Here is a 20914-nt window from a genome sequence, read left to right on the forward strand (position 1 = left end):
AATTTCTGACTCAACTTTATTCCTTCTTCTATATTAATTTTAGTTTCTTGTAATAATGTAAGATCAGAATCAAATAAGGTGAGGTTACACTTTAGCAATCATTTTTTGCTAGGGGCATTAAGATCCCTAGCATTCCAAGTTGTTATTTTCAATGCTCCTTGGGAAGGAACTTCCCCTTCCCATTGTGTAGTAAATTGAGAATCTTAGTTTGATCCTTGACCTGTCCAGCGGCCTCTCTGAGTTCTTTTAATGATTTCCTTCCCCTTTTCTACTTTGATTTTCCACATATTGGAGTCTTCATTCCTTCCTGATTCACTGCTATACCTATTCTTTCAAGATTTTGCTCTTTTATTACCTTTTCCGAAATAGTTGAATCCTCACCTTCCTGGTTTTCTTTTGAGATGATTTCTTTGATCAATAATTTGCTAATCTTCTGATCTTTGTCATTAATGGTCTGGATAGGCCTTGAATCTTTGACCTCTTTGTTTCTATTTTCTTTGATTGGACTGCTCATTGTCATATTCCACCAGATTTTATCTATATTAGAGGAGTAAGGTGGCTCTCTTAGAGTAGAATCAGTATTTTTTGAATCTAATGCAAACATATCATGTCCATTACTAGGGGTTTGCCAAAATTTGTAGCTTTTCTTTTTCCCTTTTTCCCTGATTGTTATGTTACTCCACTAAGCGAAGTCTACTAATGGGATGATCACTTCTTGCTCTAGGTTTTCCTTTTGAGAGGCTACTTCTTGTGAGACTTCTGTACTTTGCTCATCTCTTTTTTCTATTCTTTGTTCCTCTTTCTTGATGAGATCCGTTTCTTTCTCATGCCTCTAATCTCTATTTGAATATCACAATTTCTTGATGTCTCCCCTATTTATGTGATTTTAATTCTCTTCCCTTTATGTTCCCTGTGTATTTCTTCCGCTAATAGACTCTGATCTATTAGGTCATTTTGAATTAGGAGGGCTTCATGCATAAGCTTATTTAATTTAATAATGTTCAAGTCCATTTCCTCAATGGCCTCCTTTTCCAATTAATAGTCCATACAATTTTTGAATTTATTTAATGAGTGCTAATAGCTGATGTTATCCTTCTAATCAGATTTTGTCGTTCTCTCTGTAACCTTTTCGATGTCCATTGATTCTTCCCTGCTTTTTGGTATACTTTTCTCAGTAATATTTGTTTTTTTTTCAATCAAACTTTCTCTAGAGCTTTTTGTCTCTATGATTGCCTCTTCCTTACTAATTTTTTTGACTGTCCTCTTTTTTAAGATTATGTGATCTTTGATGCTATTTTTTATATATGATTTTGATAGGTTTGGATCTATAATTTTGTTAATGTCTCCTACATATTCTTTGAAGGTTAGATTATAAATAGATCTATTTGTAATGATCTTTTTGCTAATAGGATGGTTTTGATTTGTTTTAACCAAAACCCTAATTTTATTAGATATGCTTAAATTATCTTCAAAACCTATTACTGTTCCTAAAGAGTTACCAATTTTTTTAATGGTCATTTCTTCCATTAGTTCTAATGGAATCTCTATGCTCTCCATCCATTTTATAGTTTCTGTATTTTTAATATGATTTTTATTGAAGTTTGGTTGCCAAGATAGAAATTTAATATGATGGCCCTTGTAGAAAGCATAATCTAATTTCATAATTTCCTCTTTATCATGTGCATTTCGGCATAGAATAAACCAAAAAATTTCAGCAAACGAGTTGTGTCTACTTACCTTGTCGCCCCAAATCTTTAAGATAATGCACACCAGCCTAGATCTCTTTCTTGAAAGACCATTCCAATACATAAAGATACCCTTATCTTCACAGTCCTTTCATTTCCCTTCACTATGAGGGTTGATAATGATAATTTCTTCACATTTTCTACTTTTTCAATGAAACTTGGCTTTGTATGTCTTTCCACTTTTTTCTTATTGGCAGTTTGATCAATCTTCTGATGCGGTAGGATGTAGACTACTTTCTCCTTGAATGGGGTTCTAATTCGCGGGTTGCACTCATAATTCTACTTCAGAGGAGCCAAAGGGGTTTTAAGTTTAAATATGTTTTCCTGAGCTCTCCCTAAAGGGATAGAATTGGCCTTAGAAATTATTCATGGCTTTTCGGGCATCTTCATTTGAGAAATTTCTTTCAATTTGGTGCTAGGGTTAAGCTTAGGTTCCGATGCATATTTAGTTTTACTGTAAAAGACTTTTTATTTTTGAGTTTTTTCTTCTATTCCATTTTGACTATGCCAGAATTGTGATTGCTTTCTCCTTTTGAACATAGTCTGGCATTCGTCTTCTTTTTTGTGGATTTGATTGTCATGAATCTCCTTGTTTCGTTTGATATGTTGCTGAACAAAAGTTTCAAAATTGTTTTTGCTTGCATCCTAGTCGTCCCCTTGTTCATGACTTCACTGTGAAAGGGCATCAAATTTGTTATAGGTCATTAGAGGAGGCTGTGAACTTGTCTTCTGCTAGAAAGCAATGAATCTCAATTTGGGGCATTTGTCTTTCAATTGATATTTCATTGTTTTCACCATATTCGCAAAGCATATAATTTTATTAATTATTATGAAATGAAAATTTTAACATTGTTAATAGTTTATTATTATATTGTATATATTTATTATTTATATTATTAACTTTATATTTTTAGAATTATTTTTATTCATCATTAAATTATAATATGTGTATATACGGTCATTTACTCTAATAATTTAATATATTTATTTATTTAAAATAATTCACCTATATAATTAGGGGACATTACAGTCCACCCTTCCTCAAATTACTTGTCCTCAAGCAATGATTATTTACTCTAAACCTTTCTCGTGAAGTCAATAAACAAGTTATACACTAGGATGAAAGAATACATAAGGTATGCATGCAGTTAATGTTGTAATGCATGAAGTAAATATGAGTACTTGTAAACACAAAGCATACACAAAGAAGACACATTAATGCATGAAGGCATGAAGACATGAAGCATACACAATGAAAACACATAATACACATGTTATGCAATTCCTTGATCGTGAACCTGTAACCACAAAGTCATTAAAAAAAATTGATATACATGTAGCAAGGAATACAAGTTAGTACATATGAGTATTCTGTCAAACAAGCTGCTAGTTTAATTTAGGAAAAATAGCTCCATTGTAATGTTCCTGCTTGTAAGGGCTTATCATATCGTCTTGTATTTCCAAGGGAGCAATTATTGTATTATTTAATCAAAATACTTCTTCATATATGTTCATATTCATCTCATGTCGATTATATTTTATGTATAAGCTAGACCATTGATGCAGGAGCATCTTGCATGGGAAAATTATTGGGAAAAAAACAAAAAATTTGTGGAGGAGAGAGAAAGTGACAAAAATTAGAAGAGAAATAATAAAAAAAATAAAAAAAGAGGAAAGAAAGGGAAAAGGGAATTTCTATTTTCAAGGTGCATAGGTGGCATAATAGAAAAAATAAAAAAATAAATGTTTGTCATTCCATTTATCAAGGTGTGTGGGAAGAATTCTAGAAAGTTATGAATATTGTAGAAAGTTGTGGAAGTTGTAGAAGGTTGTGGAAGTTGTGGAAGTTGTAGAAGGTTGTGGAGGAATTCTAGAAGGTTGTGGATAAGTCATGCATGGGGTGGTAAGTGCCTATTTAAGCAAGGCATATGAGCATTTCTAAATCAACCTCAAGGAGAAGCTCAAGGAGTAGCTTGGGAAGTGGAATCTTGGAAAGCTTGGAAGGCTTCAAGGTGTGAAAGAGAAGGAGAAAGTGAAGAGTGAGTTTTCTTGAGTCTGTAGACAGAGCACCGAATGCGAGGCAGTTTGCACTTGGATCTTGGATTAGGTTTGTGAGAAGAGCTAGTGATTGCGGTTTAGAAACAAGGAGGTTGCTTGGTGGCTTGCGAGCACAAGTTGAGATCTCAGAGGTTTCTACTAGAGAGTGGATCTGGACTAGCTTGGGTTTGGATTGGATCTTGAGAGATCTTGGAGAAATGTTATTGTAATTGCTATTGGATTGTCAAGTATAATAAAATAGTCTTCATATTGTTGCATTCTTGGTTGTGATTTGGTAAGGGTGGTGTGGCCCTTTGTCAGTGGTATCAGAGTGTACCTTTGTTAATGGTATCAGAGTGTATCTACATTAACCATCCAAAGATTGGACTAGGACACCAAATTAAAGGCTTGACAAGACCTTGGTCTTTGCCTTTAATGTGAGCCTTCCATCTCTCCCTATGCTTGATTCATTATATATGTATATTTTCCCTTCCCAGATTATTACATTGTACATATAGGCTAGGTCATCTAGAGATTGGACAAGGACACCACATTAAACACTTGACAAGACCCTGGTCCCCGCCTTTCAAATGTGAGCCTTCCATCTCTCACCATGCCTAGATGATATACCATACCTTAGTCCTCGAACGTTGTGGTGGGGTCCCATAGCTCAATAAACCTTAACCCAAGTGAGGGTATTTTCCCTTTTGCCTTAGGACTCAACTCTACTCTCTTATCCACCTAGTTCTTATTGAATGTAATATTCTTAGGAATCATCATTTCTTAATCAACTGTATCATTTATTCATTCCTCTCTTTTTTTTGTATTCATCTTTGTTTCTGTAATAATGTGATAACTTAATTGGTATATTTAAGCATGCTTATTTCTTTACATAATTAAGTTGTTTATTACACATCCAACATATAATTAATTTGTTTATTTAATATATAATTAGATTGTTTATTTCATAAACATATAATTAATTTGTTTATTTAACATATTATTGAGTTGTCCATTTAATTATTTTTGTATTTGCATTACTTATACAAATTAGGATTTCTTTTTTAAGTAACGTAATTAATGTTATGATGATATATCATTACGTTGCCCATTTAATTTTTATCACTTATATAGATTAGGGTTTTCCTTTTGAATAGTGAAATTAACTCTTTATTACCTTATCGTTGCATAGGTAATGTGATGCATGGGTGACGTAGGTTGTTTGAATTGTGGATTTGTTGATGCATGTCGTGGCTTGCACCTTCTTGCTATTATAGCTACGTTCTCTACTTGTGTATCAACCCAACTTCCACTGTCCTTCCTTCTGTATCTAGACTTGTCCCTTTTCCTTTGTACTCTCCCACATACTCCATCGCCAAACATATTATAGGAATTGATCTCTTATCTAAAATGCATGGGTTTTTGTCCATAGTTATTGAAGACTTAGTGTACATGTCTTGAATGTATGTAATGTTTTGATATGGCTTCAACCCAATGTTCCTCTTTCTCATCCCCTGTTTGTTCTCTAAATGTAATTTTTGGCAATGGTTATATTCTTATTCTGCAATGATTGATTGTTCAATATTGTTATATGCTATAGCTTCAGTTCTACTCTTTTGTGTTTGAATTCTTTCAATGATCATCATATTTCTAATAGTGGTGACTGCCTTTGTTTCTTCTTAGAAATGATAATGGTGAAACATCTCCTTGATAATTGTTAGCCATTTACATTCATGATTCCTAATGCTATTGTTTTAGAGTTATGCACATATTGGCAGCTTTATCCATTATAAGTAGTCAACAGTACATTGAGTGACTAGTGATCTATACTTTTTCCAACAACTTATATAAATTTACAATTGTTTCATATTCATTTATTTGCTCTGCTTTGTAGTACAGAAGTTTTCTTTTTCTAATCTTATCACTACTTGCCATATCAAAAGTCTTTTTATTCTCTTTATTTTCTATTTTTCACAGGTTGGCAACAACATGCTCTAATACCACTATAATGTCCTTGGTTAGAACATTAGATTATTAATCCTAATTCCAAATTTATTTTCTATTTTTTCTTCTGCACTTCTCTATCATTCACTAATTTGCTTCCTGGTTCATCCTTTAAGTTCATTTAAATCCAATTCTTAGATATTATTCAACTATGTAATGTCAAGCTTAATTCCTTTAATTTTCCATTACTAATTCATATCCTTTTCCATCAATCCATCTTTTTTCCCCCAAAATCTGAATTATATATATATATATATATATATATATATATATATACACTCTCTATATTTTAAAAGTCACATCTTTTCATAAATAAATACTATATTATATTAATAATTTGATTATATTAATTATATATATTATATTACTAACATAATAAATTATATTAATAATATAAATTATATTTCTCATTAATACATTATTATTTATACTAATAATATTGCATAATGCATTACTTTATATAATAATATTTAATTCTCATATTTATTGTATATTATGCAATGAAAATTTTAACATTGTTAGTAGTTTATTATTATATTATATTTATTATTTATATTATTTTATTATTAACTTTATATTTTTAAAATTATTTTTATTCATCAAGAAATTATAATATGTGTATATAGAGTCATTTACTCTAATAATTTAATATATTTAATTATTTAAAATAATTCACCTATATAATTAGGGGACATGATACATTTCTACACACATAGGTCTTGGGTAGAAAATTTTAGAACTGGATCAAAAAAATTGTTGAAAGTTTCAAAGGGTTTGGATTTGCATGTGTTCACAGATTGTCTCAGATTTTAGCTATTGTTTTGAGGTAGGGTTTGTAAACCCATTGTAGAATTTTATTGAAAGATTTGTCTACTTCATGTCTTCCTGTGTGCTTGCATAATGCTTATTAATTTACTATATTGATTTTTGGATAAAAAATTATGTTGTATTTTTTTGAAAAAGAGAAACTTATTGATCAAGAAAGCTTGACTGCAAAAAAATTGGAGAAAATTATTATGATTCTATTCTTTTAAAACCCATTCTAATTCGATTGTAGAAAATTAGAAGAAAACAATCAATTGAATAGTTAGGGTTTCAACTTTAAATTTGTCATTAGAATCATGAGATTATCATGAATTTTCTAAATATAAATAAATATTCTTCTTATGTCTAAAATGATTTGGTTACAAAATTTATTGGAAAAAGAAAAAGATTAATTGAGAGTAAAGCATGTTAAAACTAAATTTATACATGCATTTGAAAACAAATATACCAAAAATAGAAAACTACGTATATTATGAATCCATGATTTGAGAGATCAAAGGAATGTGAATATATTGATTGCATGCTTATTTTGATCTTTTAAAAATATAATCTAATTTTCAAACTTATTTATTAATTTTTTTGGAATTATTTAATAATTGTGAAAATTTAAAAAATTAATTAATTAAAAATAAAAATTATTATTTTTTATTTTTTAAAAAATTAAAAAAATACTTCTCATCTAATTAATAAGGTGGATGTTGGGGCGGGGTCCCTAGCTCGGTTGGCTAAATCTTCCCTGTTGCAGGGGGTTGGTCACGGGTTCTAGTCTCCCCCATCCTCGTGGTACCGGTGGGCGTGTCGCGCCAGTGCTACCGGTCACGTTAAAAAGTTTACCAGGCGCACTACAGTTTATAGGGGGGTCGTGTTGCACCGATTCCTGCAGTCTAAAAAAAAAAAAAATTATAAGGTGGATGTTGGTATTAAAGATTCCTTAAGTTTAGGTAAACATTAGTTGCATATAAATGATTTTATATTTATTAATGCAAGTGGAAAATTAATAAATATATAATTGTGATTTAGTTATATTTTAAGAGAAGTTATAGTGGAGTTCATTATATAATCTTCTAGTTATGAATATTTAGTTTTATGTGAGAAATTCTAAATAACTTAATCAAAACTAAAATTTCAAGTTTGAGTTATCTCTAGTTGCATCATGAATTAAAAGAAAAGTAAATATTAATATTAGACTTAAATAGAAGTCAAATCAATATTTTAAAAATGAAATTGATATTAATATTTAATCCAATAATATATATTTATGTTATTGATTAAATCATTTATGATTTAAGATCATTTAAATTAATAACATGATATCATTGTATGATATTTTATATGCAAAGAGATTGGATATTTAAATACTTATTGATTAAATAAGTATATTAGCATAACAATTTATTTGTATATTCTTATTTTACTTTTAAACACATCATTATGACCCAAACTAAACAAGAGAAATTGATGGAATTAAATCACGTGGCTGAAAACTCTATGTTTTCTAATATTCTATTTATAGTGTTGTGATGTTTATTTTCGTGATGGTTTTTCTTTGTTGGTTGTTTAGTTGGCCAAGTTAGGATGTGCACTAAAGGCATTTTTGAGATTTCTTTTATGATTATTTGACTGGATGTCATGATTAACTTTATGATTTGAATTGAGATTTATGTTTTATGAGCTTTATGTTATTGAGCATTTATGAGAATCTTGGGTTTTGAGAACTAATGTTATTTTTGGGTTGCCTGTTAAGGAACCAAATTCAATTAATATTACTCTTGTGATATGAGACACTTGTGATTTGTGATTTTTGGGAAGGTAGTCTAGGTGCATGTCTATGGGAGTGGCTTGCAATGGGGGTTGGGGCCCAAAGTGGTTGGCAGGGTAACTCATTGTAAGTTGTGTAACAAGTGATAATATAGTAATTAAAAGATCTTGTCTAGCCCTTTTTCCCTTAGATACACTAAAAAGATAATTTAGAAATGTTTCCCTCGCCCATGCCTTGAGTGCTTGTACAGGCTAAGGATGAGACTGTGATGATGCCTAGTGAAATGTATCACTAGTTTTCTCATCATCAAGAGAGGGTATTCTGGTTCCACATAGAGTCACTAGGGGGTCGAGGTCTTGAGAGACTGCTAGGGTAACCTTAGTGTTGGCTCATGTGATGACACTCCATAGTATGTAGCCTGAGTCTCTTTCATGTTTTTCTTAATATTTGTTTATAGTGGTGTACTTTTTGGATATTATTTTTGATGGTGTATTTATTGTGAGTTGTTACTCATTGATTGGATGTCATTTATTGTTAACAATTGACTTTTATCAATGAATGATCAGTTATTCATTGGTGGTGTTTTTATCGTTGGAGTTAGTGATTGGTGGTTTACTTTTATTGATGATAGTTGTTATCTATTGATTATTATGCTTGTGACACTTGACATTATTTTGGAGGAGGTTGTATCTTTTCGTTTTGGTATTTGATTTGTACTTGGTAGTAGTTGTTGATTTTGATATGTGATATTGGTTTAGATGAGTGTCTTTTTGACTTTGGTTAACTTTTCTTTATCAATAGTTTGCGTTACCCTTGAGGTAGATTTGGCTATCAGGATTCCTTGCCTAGGATTATTTTATGCTTTTATTATTTGTGTGTAGATCATACATTATCTCTCCTTCAGGATAGGAGTGGGAGCTTGATTAGGTGACTACGAGGTTGGGAGGTAGTGTCTTTTTACCATTTGGGTCCCCCTTACATTGCTAGTTGTTGGATGCTTGTTGATTAAGTGGTACTATTATCACTCTTCCTCTTATCTTGAAGCCTTCTATTCATTTAATATAACTATGTATCATGTGTTTTGAGATCCTATGGGATATTGTATTTTATATTGATGTATTTGTATCTATTTTCACATACCCTGTGATATGTGCAGTGGATGTTATTCATTAGATGTGCTTTCATTTTATTAGTTATACTTATGGATTTGCTTATGTGATAATGCATCTGTTATTTCTTTATGATTGGGTGACTTTGTGCTGAAGACTTGAACTAATTATTATAAACTTTCTTAAATGTGACTCAATGTGAAGGAACCCTTGAGAAATTGAAACTATATTTGTAATTTCTTATGTGTTTTTGATTTGTATGTATATATTGCTTCCACATTATTGTTACTTTGATGTTTAGTAAACTTTGTAACATATTAGGTTTATTTCTTTTGAGTTCTCAAGCAAGGAGTTACAGTTCAGGTCTTGCATGACCCCGTTAAACACATGTGCATGTGCTCATGTGTGGGCACAACCAACTTCACGAATGTAGTCAAATAATAGCAATGCAAGGGTTCAATATGAGAAATGCAAAAAATGAAACAAGCATAACAATCTCACTGAACCGACCTATATCCATGAGTACAGATTTGACATGAATCCGAATAACAAAACACCAAGCATCACAAACTCACTCAATGAACCTAAATCCAAGAGTATGAATTCTACATGAATTCCAATAATGGTGAAATAAAACTATGGTTGGATTGGAAGCCTAACAACATTCCAAAGCTACGACCAAAATAAATGCCAAGAAATACTTGAGATAACTTGGTGGCACACAAAATAAGGTGATATGAAAATCACTAAGAAGTCAATGTGGTCAAAAATCAATGAAACTAAAACCCATTATCAAAATGGTTTCCAAACTCTCAAAAATCAAATATAAATTGAGTTCCAAGCTTGTATGCAAAAATGACCAACATAATGGCTCAAAACTTCAAACTTGAACCTTAAAAAATACCCAAATGTTTGTATTTGTCCAATCAGGTAGAACTAATAAACCAAAATGGAGGTGAACAATAGTCCTCAACCTCCAATCAATTTACTATAAAAAAATAAGAACTTAAACGAGGCCAAAACAATAAAACTAGAGAGTCCTACCTTGTAGCTAAATGGGCCAAAACAAGAATGAGCACCACAAAATAATAGGATGACCAATGGCAATGAAACACTTGACAAAGAAGTTTCCCACTCTGAAGTCAATGAGCCTATCCTCATGATCATCCCACAAGCTTGGCTCTCACAATGAACAAATTTTTAACTACTAACAAGAGCATTTTGGAGGATTTGCTCCAAAATCTTGAATTTCAAAAGTGAGAAGTAAGAATAAACTCACTTTTAGATATGCACTTTTACAAAGTGACATATAAATCAGATTATTGAAATTAAATAATCTAATTACCTCCCTTAACCCAAATAAATATGGAAATTACAATTTCTTGGAATTAAACTATGACAAATTAGCTGATGAATAAAAATAAATTAAATAAATTATAAAATTCTTGTTAAACTATTAAATCACAATATTAATAACTTCTATGACCATTGCAAATTCCTAATTGCATAGACAGGCTCACAGGTCGAATCACAAATGCATAATGAATCCAGATTTTACCAATTAACCAGAGGGTTTATTGTTTTAATTAACAAGATACATTGCCCATATAGGGATGACCTTGGCTTAGTATGAATAGTTGAATGAATAACTCAGTGTGCCATTGTTAGGGATATAAGATTTGTTTACTAAGCAACCTGATCAAGTATAGATGCATGATAATAATATAGCTGAAGTAAAATTGTGTGAAATCGTGTAAATAACCAAAATTTGTTAAGGTTGTAGCTTCCATCAAATTGATTTTATCATGAGATACCTTGTTGATGGTAAATCATCTTTAAGATAAATATCTTATATATATAGTATATATTATATATGTAATATAATATAGATTATATAGATTATACATTATATATTATTATATAATAATAAAATAATAAAATAATATATTACATATATGGTTAACATATTAATATTACATATATGTTTAAAGATGAGTTATACATGTGGTTATTTATATAATTAATATATTAACTAATGGTGATTAACTATAGAGATGTGTCTCTTCAAGAGACATATCCCCTCCTCTCATATTTATGAGTCTTCAAATCTGCATTTGGAAGACATCAATCACATTGGCAATGTTAGTACATTTGTAGAAAATGATCCATGTTACTCAACATAGTATTAGAGCCACTTGCAAATGTAAACAAGTATTTGAAGAATGAAAGCTTGTAAACATGATGTGAAATTAGGTCATCCCTTCTACATTAGTACAACTAGATCTAGCCTCGGTGAAGTTGGAAATAAAGAGTTTGAGTTCCTACTCGAAGAAGGCAAATTGGGTGACATGTTTTACCACGATCAGATATCTACCAAGTCTATATATATTGAGTTGGTGCTTGAAGCCATTAGAAATATTATGAGGATGAATTTGGAGACAGATCTTAGAGAGAGAATGATTGCACTTGGTATTCTGCGTATTGCAAAATCAACACTTGTGCATAACATTGATCAAAAGTGTTGACCAATAATGCAATGATAGTGATTTATCTGAAGCTACACCACTTACATAAGTACTACCCAAACTAGTATTGTTGCTATCTCACTCAAGTAGTCAAAGTATTGAACATCCATTTCACAAAGGCAAGGTGAAGAAAGGTTCCAACTAGAAAATCACTCTAATTAGTATGCCTTCTTCTCAAGATGATCTTCATCCAAGAAGGTGTTGTCCTTCTTAACTTGTTCTTTGATGGAGTTGTTGTAGTGACTAAAAATAGGATTGTCAATCTCACCCCCTTAAGCGAGTACATGAACAGATGTGTGTAAAACACAAGGAGGTCATTATCCAAGGTAGGGCTATATCAACACGGTGAGTAGGAATCAATTAAGGAAGAGAAAAAGAATAAATTTGTATACGACACAATGACTTAGCACAAGAAGTCAACACTAGACACTTCTTACTCATCTTAACCCATGTTTCATTGGATCAAATCGAAGGAACATAGACATGGAGGGAAATCGATACATATCTAGTGAGAGAACAATGAGTGATAAGGAGCAATTTAAATATGACAAACAACACATTTGACCAAGTGTAAATCTGAACACTTATATTATTAACCAAAGGAAGATGAACAAAAGACATCAAAATATCCGAACAAAAGGTAATACTAATTGGGAAGCTATATGTTTTGGCCTAATTTTTTAACATGGGAAAGAGAGGTAAATATGGAATCACAAGTTCATATCAGGTCAAGTACATTGAATAAGGTATGAAATGCTTCTCCTTATTATTTTTCATAAAATGATGTACATCTGATGTTGGTTATATGTATTATTTTACAAATTTGAGACAAGAATTAGCAAGTTTCTCTAGTGTAATTTATGATGTAAAAAGAAGAGAATATTAGCAGCATTATTGTGATTTCCACACAAAACAAGAAAGCATCTAGACAAGGCACTTAACTTGTGGCCTTAGTGTTTAGAATGAATACAAGACACACTCAGAATGGATATCATTTACATCTGAACAAACTCGTTGAATTCATGAATTTTTAGTGGTTGTTTTGACTACCCTAAAATACACATGCAAATTGTTAAAGCATTGATGTAGTAATGATCAATTGTATATCTTGTTTCTATTCTATTCCAAGAAAAAAAGATGCAGAAGTGTAAGTGAGTCAAATAAAGTATTGGAAGCATTAATAATGTGCCTTACTAAGATGTCACCTTATAGAATGTGATGATGCACAAAATATACAAAGTGTATTTGTTGATAATCTATACGTCAATGCTATTATTTTTGGAAAATAAGAGTGGATGAAATTGATATAAAGAAGGAAGTTGTATTGCTTTGATGTGAAAGAGTCAAGGCTTATACTAAACTTAGGTATTACAAGGAATTTTATTGGAATTATACATAAGAGAATATTAGATCATGAAATGAGAAGAAGAGGTGATTGATATTATCACATGATTGAAAAATCTATAAGATAAGAGTAAGCTCCGTTGAGAAGAAGATGATGAATTTTCTTTAGTTTATCCCTCAACTATAAGAGGGATTATTCTTTCCAAAGAAGAAAGTCAAAAAGAAGGTTTTCATTTGATGTGATATATAATTGTTTGATAATATGAGTGAAAATTTCACATTGCGGGGGAGGAATAAAAATCAATGTTCGATTCCCACTTGAACCATCTTTAAAGGGGAGATGTTATATTCATGTGGAGATAAGTATTTCTTATCTTGAGTATTACATTTATCTACTTGTTGTATTCTTTCTATTATTTGTATTTCTATACATATTATACAGAGCTATTTGCCTTGATCTTTTCCTTTGTATTAGGGATGTTCTTGCTAGAATAGAAGATTATTATATTAGGCATGCTACCAAATATTGTGTAGACTCAATCTTATGGAAGAAACTCTAAAGAGTTTGTGATCAAGAACTCATTAGTCATCTAGAAGTGAATATTCTTGATGATTGAGATTATGAGTATTCTTCCATTAAGAGGGAATCTGGCACTTCCTCAAAGGCAATGTAGGAGTTGAAAAGATTGATATTGAAAGGGAGTCTAAAAAAATACATGAGTGTGACTTCATAATTTTGATGGTCCTACTAATGTGTACATCATGAGGAAATAACAACTTATCACTAGAAAGTTGAAAAATTGATATCAGATTCAAAGGGAGTTTGACAAGCATCCTTGGGTGAAGAGAGCTTCTAATGGAGTAACTACAACACCTAACTTCCCAGGATCAATTTTTAGAGGGATAATTTTGAGGTGCAATCCTTTGTGAATGATATCTTCTCTATCAGGAGAAGTTATACATAAAACTTATTGTAATGTTTTCTTCTCTATGAGATAGAATTGAGGTGAAAACCTTTGTACCACCCTTTGGGTTCATGGTGGTTACCATTTTACATATGATATGTAATGAAAGGTGACGATCTTTCATTGACATATATAAATAGAAGATAACCATTATAAGATGATGATCTTATAAATGGTAGACCTATTATCATGATAGAATTCATTAAATTGTTGTCCTAGAGTGTTGGAAAACATAATAACAAACATAAAAAGGTAACCATTGTAAGGTGACGATCCTATAAATGGTAGACTTGTTATCATGGTTGTTTGGACTAGATTTCTCTAAACATCATTATAACCAACTTGTTATGGTTCTTTGTGCTAGATCTTGTCGAACACTGTAGTTACTACTACAGACCACACTTAAGGTGGTATTTTTAAAGTTATGGAAATTGCTTCAATTGTATGTTATGAAAGGTGAGAAACTCAGCCTCATAGTGAATTGAATACCATACCATGATGCTATTTCTTCTTATTCTTGAGAGCATAATTTTTTCTATAAATCCTCCCTAGTTAAGAGGGAGTGTTAAGCTTGTAGCTTCTGTTAGATTGATTTTATCATGAGATACTTTCTTGATGGTAAATCATCTTTAAGATAAATATCTTATATATATAATATATATTATATATATTATACATTATATATTATTATATAATAATATATTACATATGTGGTTAACATATTAATATTACATATATGCTTAAAGATGAGTTATACATATATTTATTTATATAATTAATATATTAACTAATGATGATTAACTATAGAGACGTGTCTCTTCATGGAACATGTCTCCTCTTCTCATATTTATGAGTCTTCAAATCTACCTTTGAAAGACATCAATCACATTGGAAATGTTAGTACATTTGCATAAAATGATCCATGTTATTCAACAAAATCATTTATTTGAACCATAATAAAGGTTTACTGCAAGAATGATATAAATATTCGTAGCGTAAGCACATCACAATAAATCTAACAATATCCATCGGTAATCCTGAACCATAATCTCATCAATCAGGCAAAAGCATAAACAACTAGCTAGGCAACAATAGAATCAAATCACCCTAAGGGTGTAGTCCACTCATGGGTCTAAATCATGATCACTTATGAAGCAAGATCATCAAGATTGCATCCATCAAGATGACTTACATAAATCAAATGGGAGATGCACTACATGTTGACCATATTAAATCATGATCACTTATGAAGCAAGATCATCAAGATTGCATCCATCAAGATGACTTACATAAATCAAATGGGAGATGCACTACATGTTGACCATATACAATAATAAAGTCCATACATTTGAAAAATTATGCAACATGTATAATGTGTTATTCCTACATTCTTTCACTTGTTACATACATAGGATAAAGGTTAGCTCATAAAATTTATCATCTTACTCATACATGAAACCACATATATTCTAGGATTCTCTCATGATCAATCAATATAGCCACAATAAAACTCAATGACTGCCATCTCAAGTAAGAAATCCTCTCACCTTTGAGATATTGCCTATGGAAGAAAATGAAGAATTCATGATGAAGATGTGTCAGTCCAGGAGCATACACATCAAAACCAATATCATAACAAAGGATCCAAGATGATATTATATGCACAAGAAGTTTCAAAAATAACATCCATGATCGAGAATGGCAATCACGATAAATTTAAACATATGCAATGCACTTATAAAGTTGAAATGAATACTCTAGAAACATAAAGCCTCTCCCAAACATCTTCTATGTGTCCAAGAATGAATTCACACATATCATATCATGCTTTAAATAGTGACAACCTATGTAACCAACCAACACAATTCACTTGCATGTGGTTACTTTTATGGAAGCAAGCTAACATAGAATACACCTAGTGGTAAAGTCAAACCATGTACCACAAAACCATGTGAATATAATGTTATTGACCCCTCAACTAATATTAGGCACCAATTTTTCACTCTATTAAATATCAGTCTCCAATATCAAATAAATAAAATACACCCCTAATGTGACACCTGCATCAAATATAATTCTCAATAATATAGAACAAAACATATAACATGGCCCAAAAAATATTCATTTCTAATAATACACATCAATCTTGGTTTCCTTGAAGGGATGTGTTATAAACATTATGCAAGGTGTTAAAAATACCTTATCCTAACAATTTTTGTGGATCTAGAGGTTGACATTAGGCTTAAACATGTCAAAACTTGTCTTAACTAAAGGAATTATTTAGCCATATTGATTTTCACTTATTCAAAATAAAATAATCTCAATTAGCTTTCTCAATCAAAAGTTATGACATTAGGAAGTTGGGCCTCTTACATCTAAATCTACGACAATGCAAAAAAATATATGGGTCAATGAGTTTGACTCAAAAACTACATATTTAAATCCTGATAGCAATATCACAATTTGACTTGCTATGAAAAATATCTCCTACTTATCAATTGATGAGCTTTAGGTGCTTTCTAATCAATGGTCCATAAGGGACAACACTTGGTGAAGGTTTTCCAAATGGGGTTGCAAGGAGAGCAGGTTTAACCATGGAGGGAACTACGCAGTTAAGTGCACTTGAGCTAGAGTAGTACTCAAATGGATGACCTCACAAGAAGTCCTGATGCTTCACCTTTGTGAGCATCACCTAGATCCTTTGAGTGCTAATTGTTCCATTTATTCTCATTAGAGATGGATTCATATGTGAATCACTACTCATGATATATGGGTCAATGAGTTTGACTCAAAAACTACATAGTTAAATCCTAACAACAATATCACAATTTGGCATGCTGTGGAAAATATCTCCTACCTATCAATTTTAAGCAGTTAACCAACTTACAATGTGTGTTATGAAATGCCACAAGTATGTTGCGCTCCCCATGCCGGTGAGAAATTTTTAATTTTTTTTAATGAATGGAATAAATATGTTGTTTTTATCTAGTTAACCTATCATGGAATCTAGGTTTTGTAATTTGACACTTTGGGTGGTTTTAGCTCATGATCTCTCACTTACATCCATTTAGGTTTGCTTGAAGAGATGTAGTATAAATATGATGCAACATGTCTACAACACCTTATCCTAATAATTTGACAATTTGGGTTTATGATATCTTACTTACTATTTGGAGGTTTTGAGTATCATTTCTCTATTTATTAGATACTTGAGATGGAGGCTTCCTAGTGAATTTGTACATATGATAGCATTGTGAGAATTGTTTTAGATCTCTTAGTAGGGATACATTTGTAAAATCTTAAGATTTGTAAGCAATTTGTAATAACTAAATTTATTGAACAATACATTGAGTTATTTTAGATGTGGATTTTTTTCTTGAAAATAGTTCCCTTATGAAATCTTTGCATTATTGTTGTTAGTGTATTTCACATCTTTGTGCTCATTTACTATTCATGTTTGCTAAACTCTACACAATTAAATGAGCCATTATAGAATCATGCACATAAATCATTCAAAAAATTGTTTGCCTTGTTAAGTAGTTTCCCTAGATAAAAATTAATTTGAGATTATTCATCCATGAATATCACTTGATATGCTCATCTAAATTAAGAAATTATTAGAACAATAAACACATTAAATATTAAATATCACTCATCAATTATCATTGAGAATATATAATATAGCCAAGTCAAAACACATATTTTTCAAATTGTATAATTGTATTATCAAGATAATTAATCCTAAATCACATTATGTAATAAATTAAATTTTAACATTACATAATAATCTTAAGTAAAATGATGAACAATAAATTATTATAATATTTCAAAATTTTTAACAAAAGTCTACACTTTTCCATTTAGAAACTAAGTTTCTTGACTAAATCCATAAGATTTGCACAAATCATTTTATTACATAGATTCAACTATATGCAATTGTTTCAAATATAACTCTTTATATCTCACTTCTTTATATAACAAATACATATGTTATTAATAAATTGAAGTAAATTAATTTTAAAAAATAGAATAACTTTTACGATAGACAAAAGAAATTCAAGAATTCATTGACCTTATGTCATGGAGCACAGATACATATTACAAAGTAGGACCAAAATGACTACAAGGGACGCATTTGAAATTTTTAAAATTTTATATCAATTTGTTAAATTCATAGATAGTCAGCTCAGAAATAATAAATAAATGAAAATCGTTGTGAAATTTAAATAGCATGGATGTAAAAGTATGTTATGAATAATGTTCCGTAAATAAGTAGTGATATTTTTTGGCAATAAGTCAAATTGTGATCTTACTCTCAAGATTTAATTATGTAGTTTTAGAGAAACTTATTGACCCACATTTCATAAGTAAAAGTTCATAAAATCCATCTTTCATAAGAATAAATAAATGTGCTAAATATTCTATTCATTCTTATGTAACCTACAATTAATGCAATACAAGTCAATGAATTAGACCCACACACTAAAATTATAACTATAGCACAATTTTCACAAGTCAAACAATGAACTACACATACGGTTTAACTTACATGCATTGTATTGCAATGAGAATATTATAGACTTTCACTGTTACTACAAGTGCATATAAATTGCCCCGTAGTCAATTGCCTACACCCACACATAATGTACAAAACAAAATAATCATACACAATGTACAAAACAAAATTAACATGACAAAAACCACTAATTAATCAATAAAGATATTTCTAGACCTAAAAACACACGACCCTTGCATATCTAGGAAAAAAAATCGCTTGCTTAAACTTTCCTCTTTTTTTTGGTGCATTCAGGGTTTACTGGGAATGCTAGGAACAAGCGAGAGCATCCAACAGAGCCATACGGCCGTTGACAAGAAGATTAAAGAGTTCATTAATCTGATTTTCGAAGGAATCCATCCCATCTTCCAATTCTGCAATACATTCCCTTAAACACATTACCGACTGCTTCAATTCCAAATCCCGCCCTTCCTTGACCGGGCCAGACTCGCAATTCATGAAAACCTTGAGCAGATCATACAAACCCTGGGAAGCTGAATCGACGGCGCAAACCTCATCGAGCAAAAAACAGGCAGGCCCCTTGATTTTACGCTTTTCGACCTCTTCCTTCACTTTAAGCTGAAGGGCTTGAATGGCGGCCCAGGGCGGCGCGAGGGATTGCCTGGACCTGATTGAAAGGGCGGCGGAGAGAAGATCACATACGAATACAGTGAAATCCATGGCCACATGAATTTGTTCAATTAACTCGCCGCCTTGACAGGGAGCCGCCGATTTTCCGCCCTTCCGCCGTAAAATGGAGCTGCAATTCTCCAGCCGAGATTTATTTTGCGGCGGCTCCGTCGATTTGGCCGGAATTTCAATCAAACCTTCGAGAGCCGTCCGAGCCTTGAGCATCTGCCATGGGCCGATTGGGCCATTTAGGGTATGAACCACAAGGTAAAGCTTTTCCTGGTACTGCTTGATGTTTCTCATGTTGTCGCGGATTACGTTGCATGCGTCCAGGAGCTTAACCGTCTCATCTAGGGTTTCGTCCACCCACTTTGAATTTTGCGGCTGAACTGCATGCCCGATTTGGGGAAATATCTCTTGGATTTCCCTGTGCATTGACAGGCACATGTCCAGTGCCTTCCGGATCCAGCCGGTGCTCAGATAGTTCCCGGATTCATGTAGCTTCTGGAGATCCAGATGAGTTTCTAGGGTTTCTGTCGTAGGGTATATTGTCGAAGAGGAGGATCGACTGTTGAAACTTAGGGCATTCTGCAGGCCCCGCAAATTGCCCATTACTTTTTCCCTTCTTGCTCTTCTTTTCCGGTTTCGAACTTCCAACTGGAGATTACCTGCAGGGAATTCTGAACTTATATTTAAATCGTACTCCAAAATTTAAGGATCATGAATTGTATTTACTTTATTCGTATATTCTTTAGTTCGCGTAAACAGGGTGGATTGGTGATTTATTTGCGGTAAGAATCCGTATTCGGTATAGACGGCACATATCGTGGAACAAATATTTGTTTTGAGATTGAGATTATACTCTTTAATTCTCAAATAAATATTCAACAATTATCGTTACTTGCCTGTGATTCAGTTGGACGTGGAATCCAGCCGGCGGAAGATGATTAAATTTTTGTCTACGACAAAATCGAAATGTTATTTTTATAGCAGCTGCCATCATCTGGATCTGAAGCTTGGAAATTATATTGAATTGCCGGCTAATCCTGCTTTGTTTTATGTTTCGCAAGATCAACCAACAGATTCAATCGAGACCGATTCGAAGACTATAGTTACAGTTGTGCCGGAGATTCCGTTGGCCTTCGTTTCCGAGACATTTTGGACCCACATTTGAGAGAATTTGTGAATAAGATTGCCAAAAATCTGCCATTTGCATGAAATAAGATTGCCAAATGGCAGATTTTGTGAACATTTAAGAGAATTTGTGGATAAAATGATCTTTAAAACGACTGGATATATTGATTTCTAAAATAGCTTGGAAAAATAATTTCCTGGTCTTATAACCGATAAACGATCGATAATCTATGGATTTGTAGTAAATGTGGCCTTATTATTTTGACCAATATCAGGGTGGAT

General features: G+C 31.8%; 1 protein-coding gene across 1 annotated transcript; it reads right to left on the minus strand.

Moving 5' to 3' along the window:
• Positions 1–18847: 18847 nt before the first annotated feature.
• LOC149569274 (protein BPS1, chloroplastic-like) lies at positions 18848–20660 on the minus strand. The gene is made up of 2 exons (XM_089822012.1): positions 20404–20660; positions 18848–20166 (listed from the first exon to the last, which is right to left on the minus strand). Exon 2 carries the CDS (start codon positions 20108–20110, stop codon positions 19139–19141), a length of 972 nt encoding a protein of 323 aa, XP_089678138.1. The 5' UTR covers positions 20111–20166; positions 20404–20660; the 3' UTR covers positions 18848–19138.
• Between the last annotated feature and the right edge of the window lie 254 nt (positions 20661–20914).

The sequence above is a fragment of the Cupressus sempervirens genome, chromosome 3 (genome assembly GCF_028749045.1).
Source record: "Cupressus sempervirens isolate cs-2001-9-10 chromosome 3, ASM2874904v1, whole genome shotgun sequence".
In the NCBI taxonomy this organism is placed as follows: Eukaryota; Viridiplantae; Streptophyta; class Pinopsida; order Cupressales; family Cupressaceae; genus Cupressus; species Cupressus sempervirens.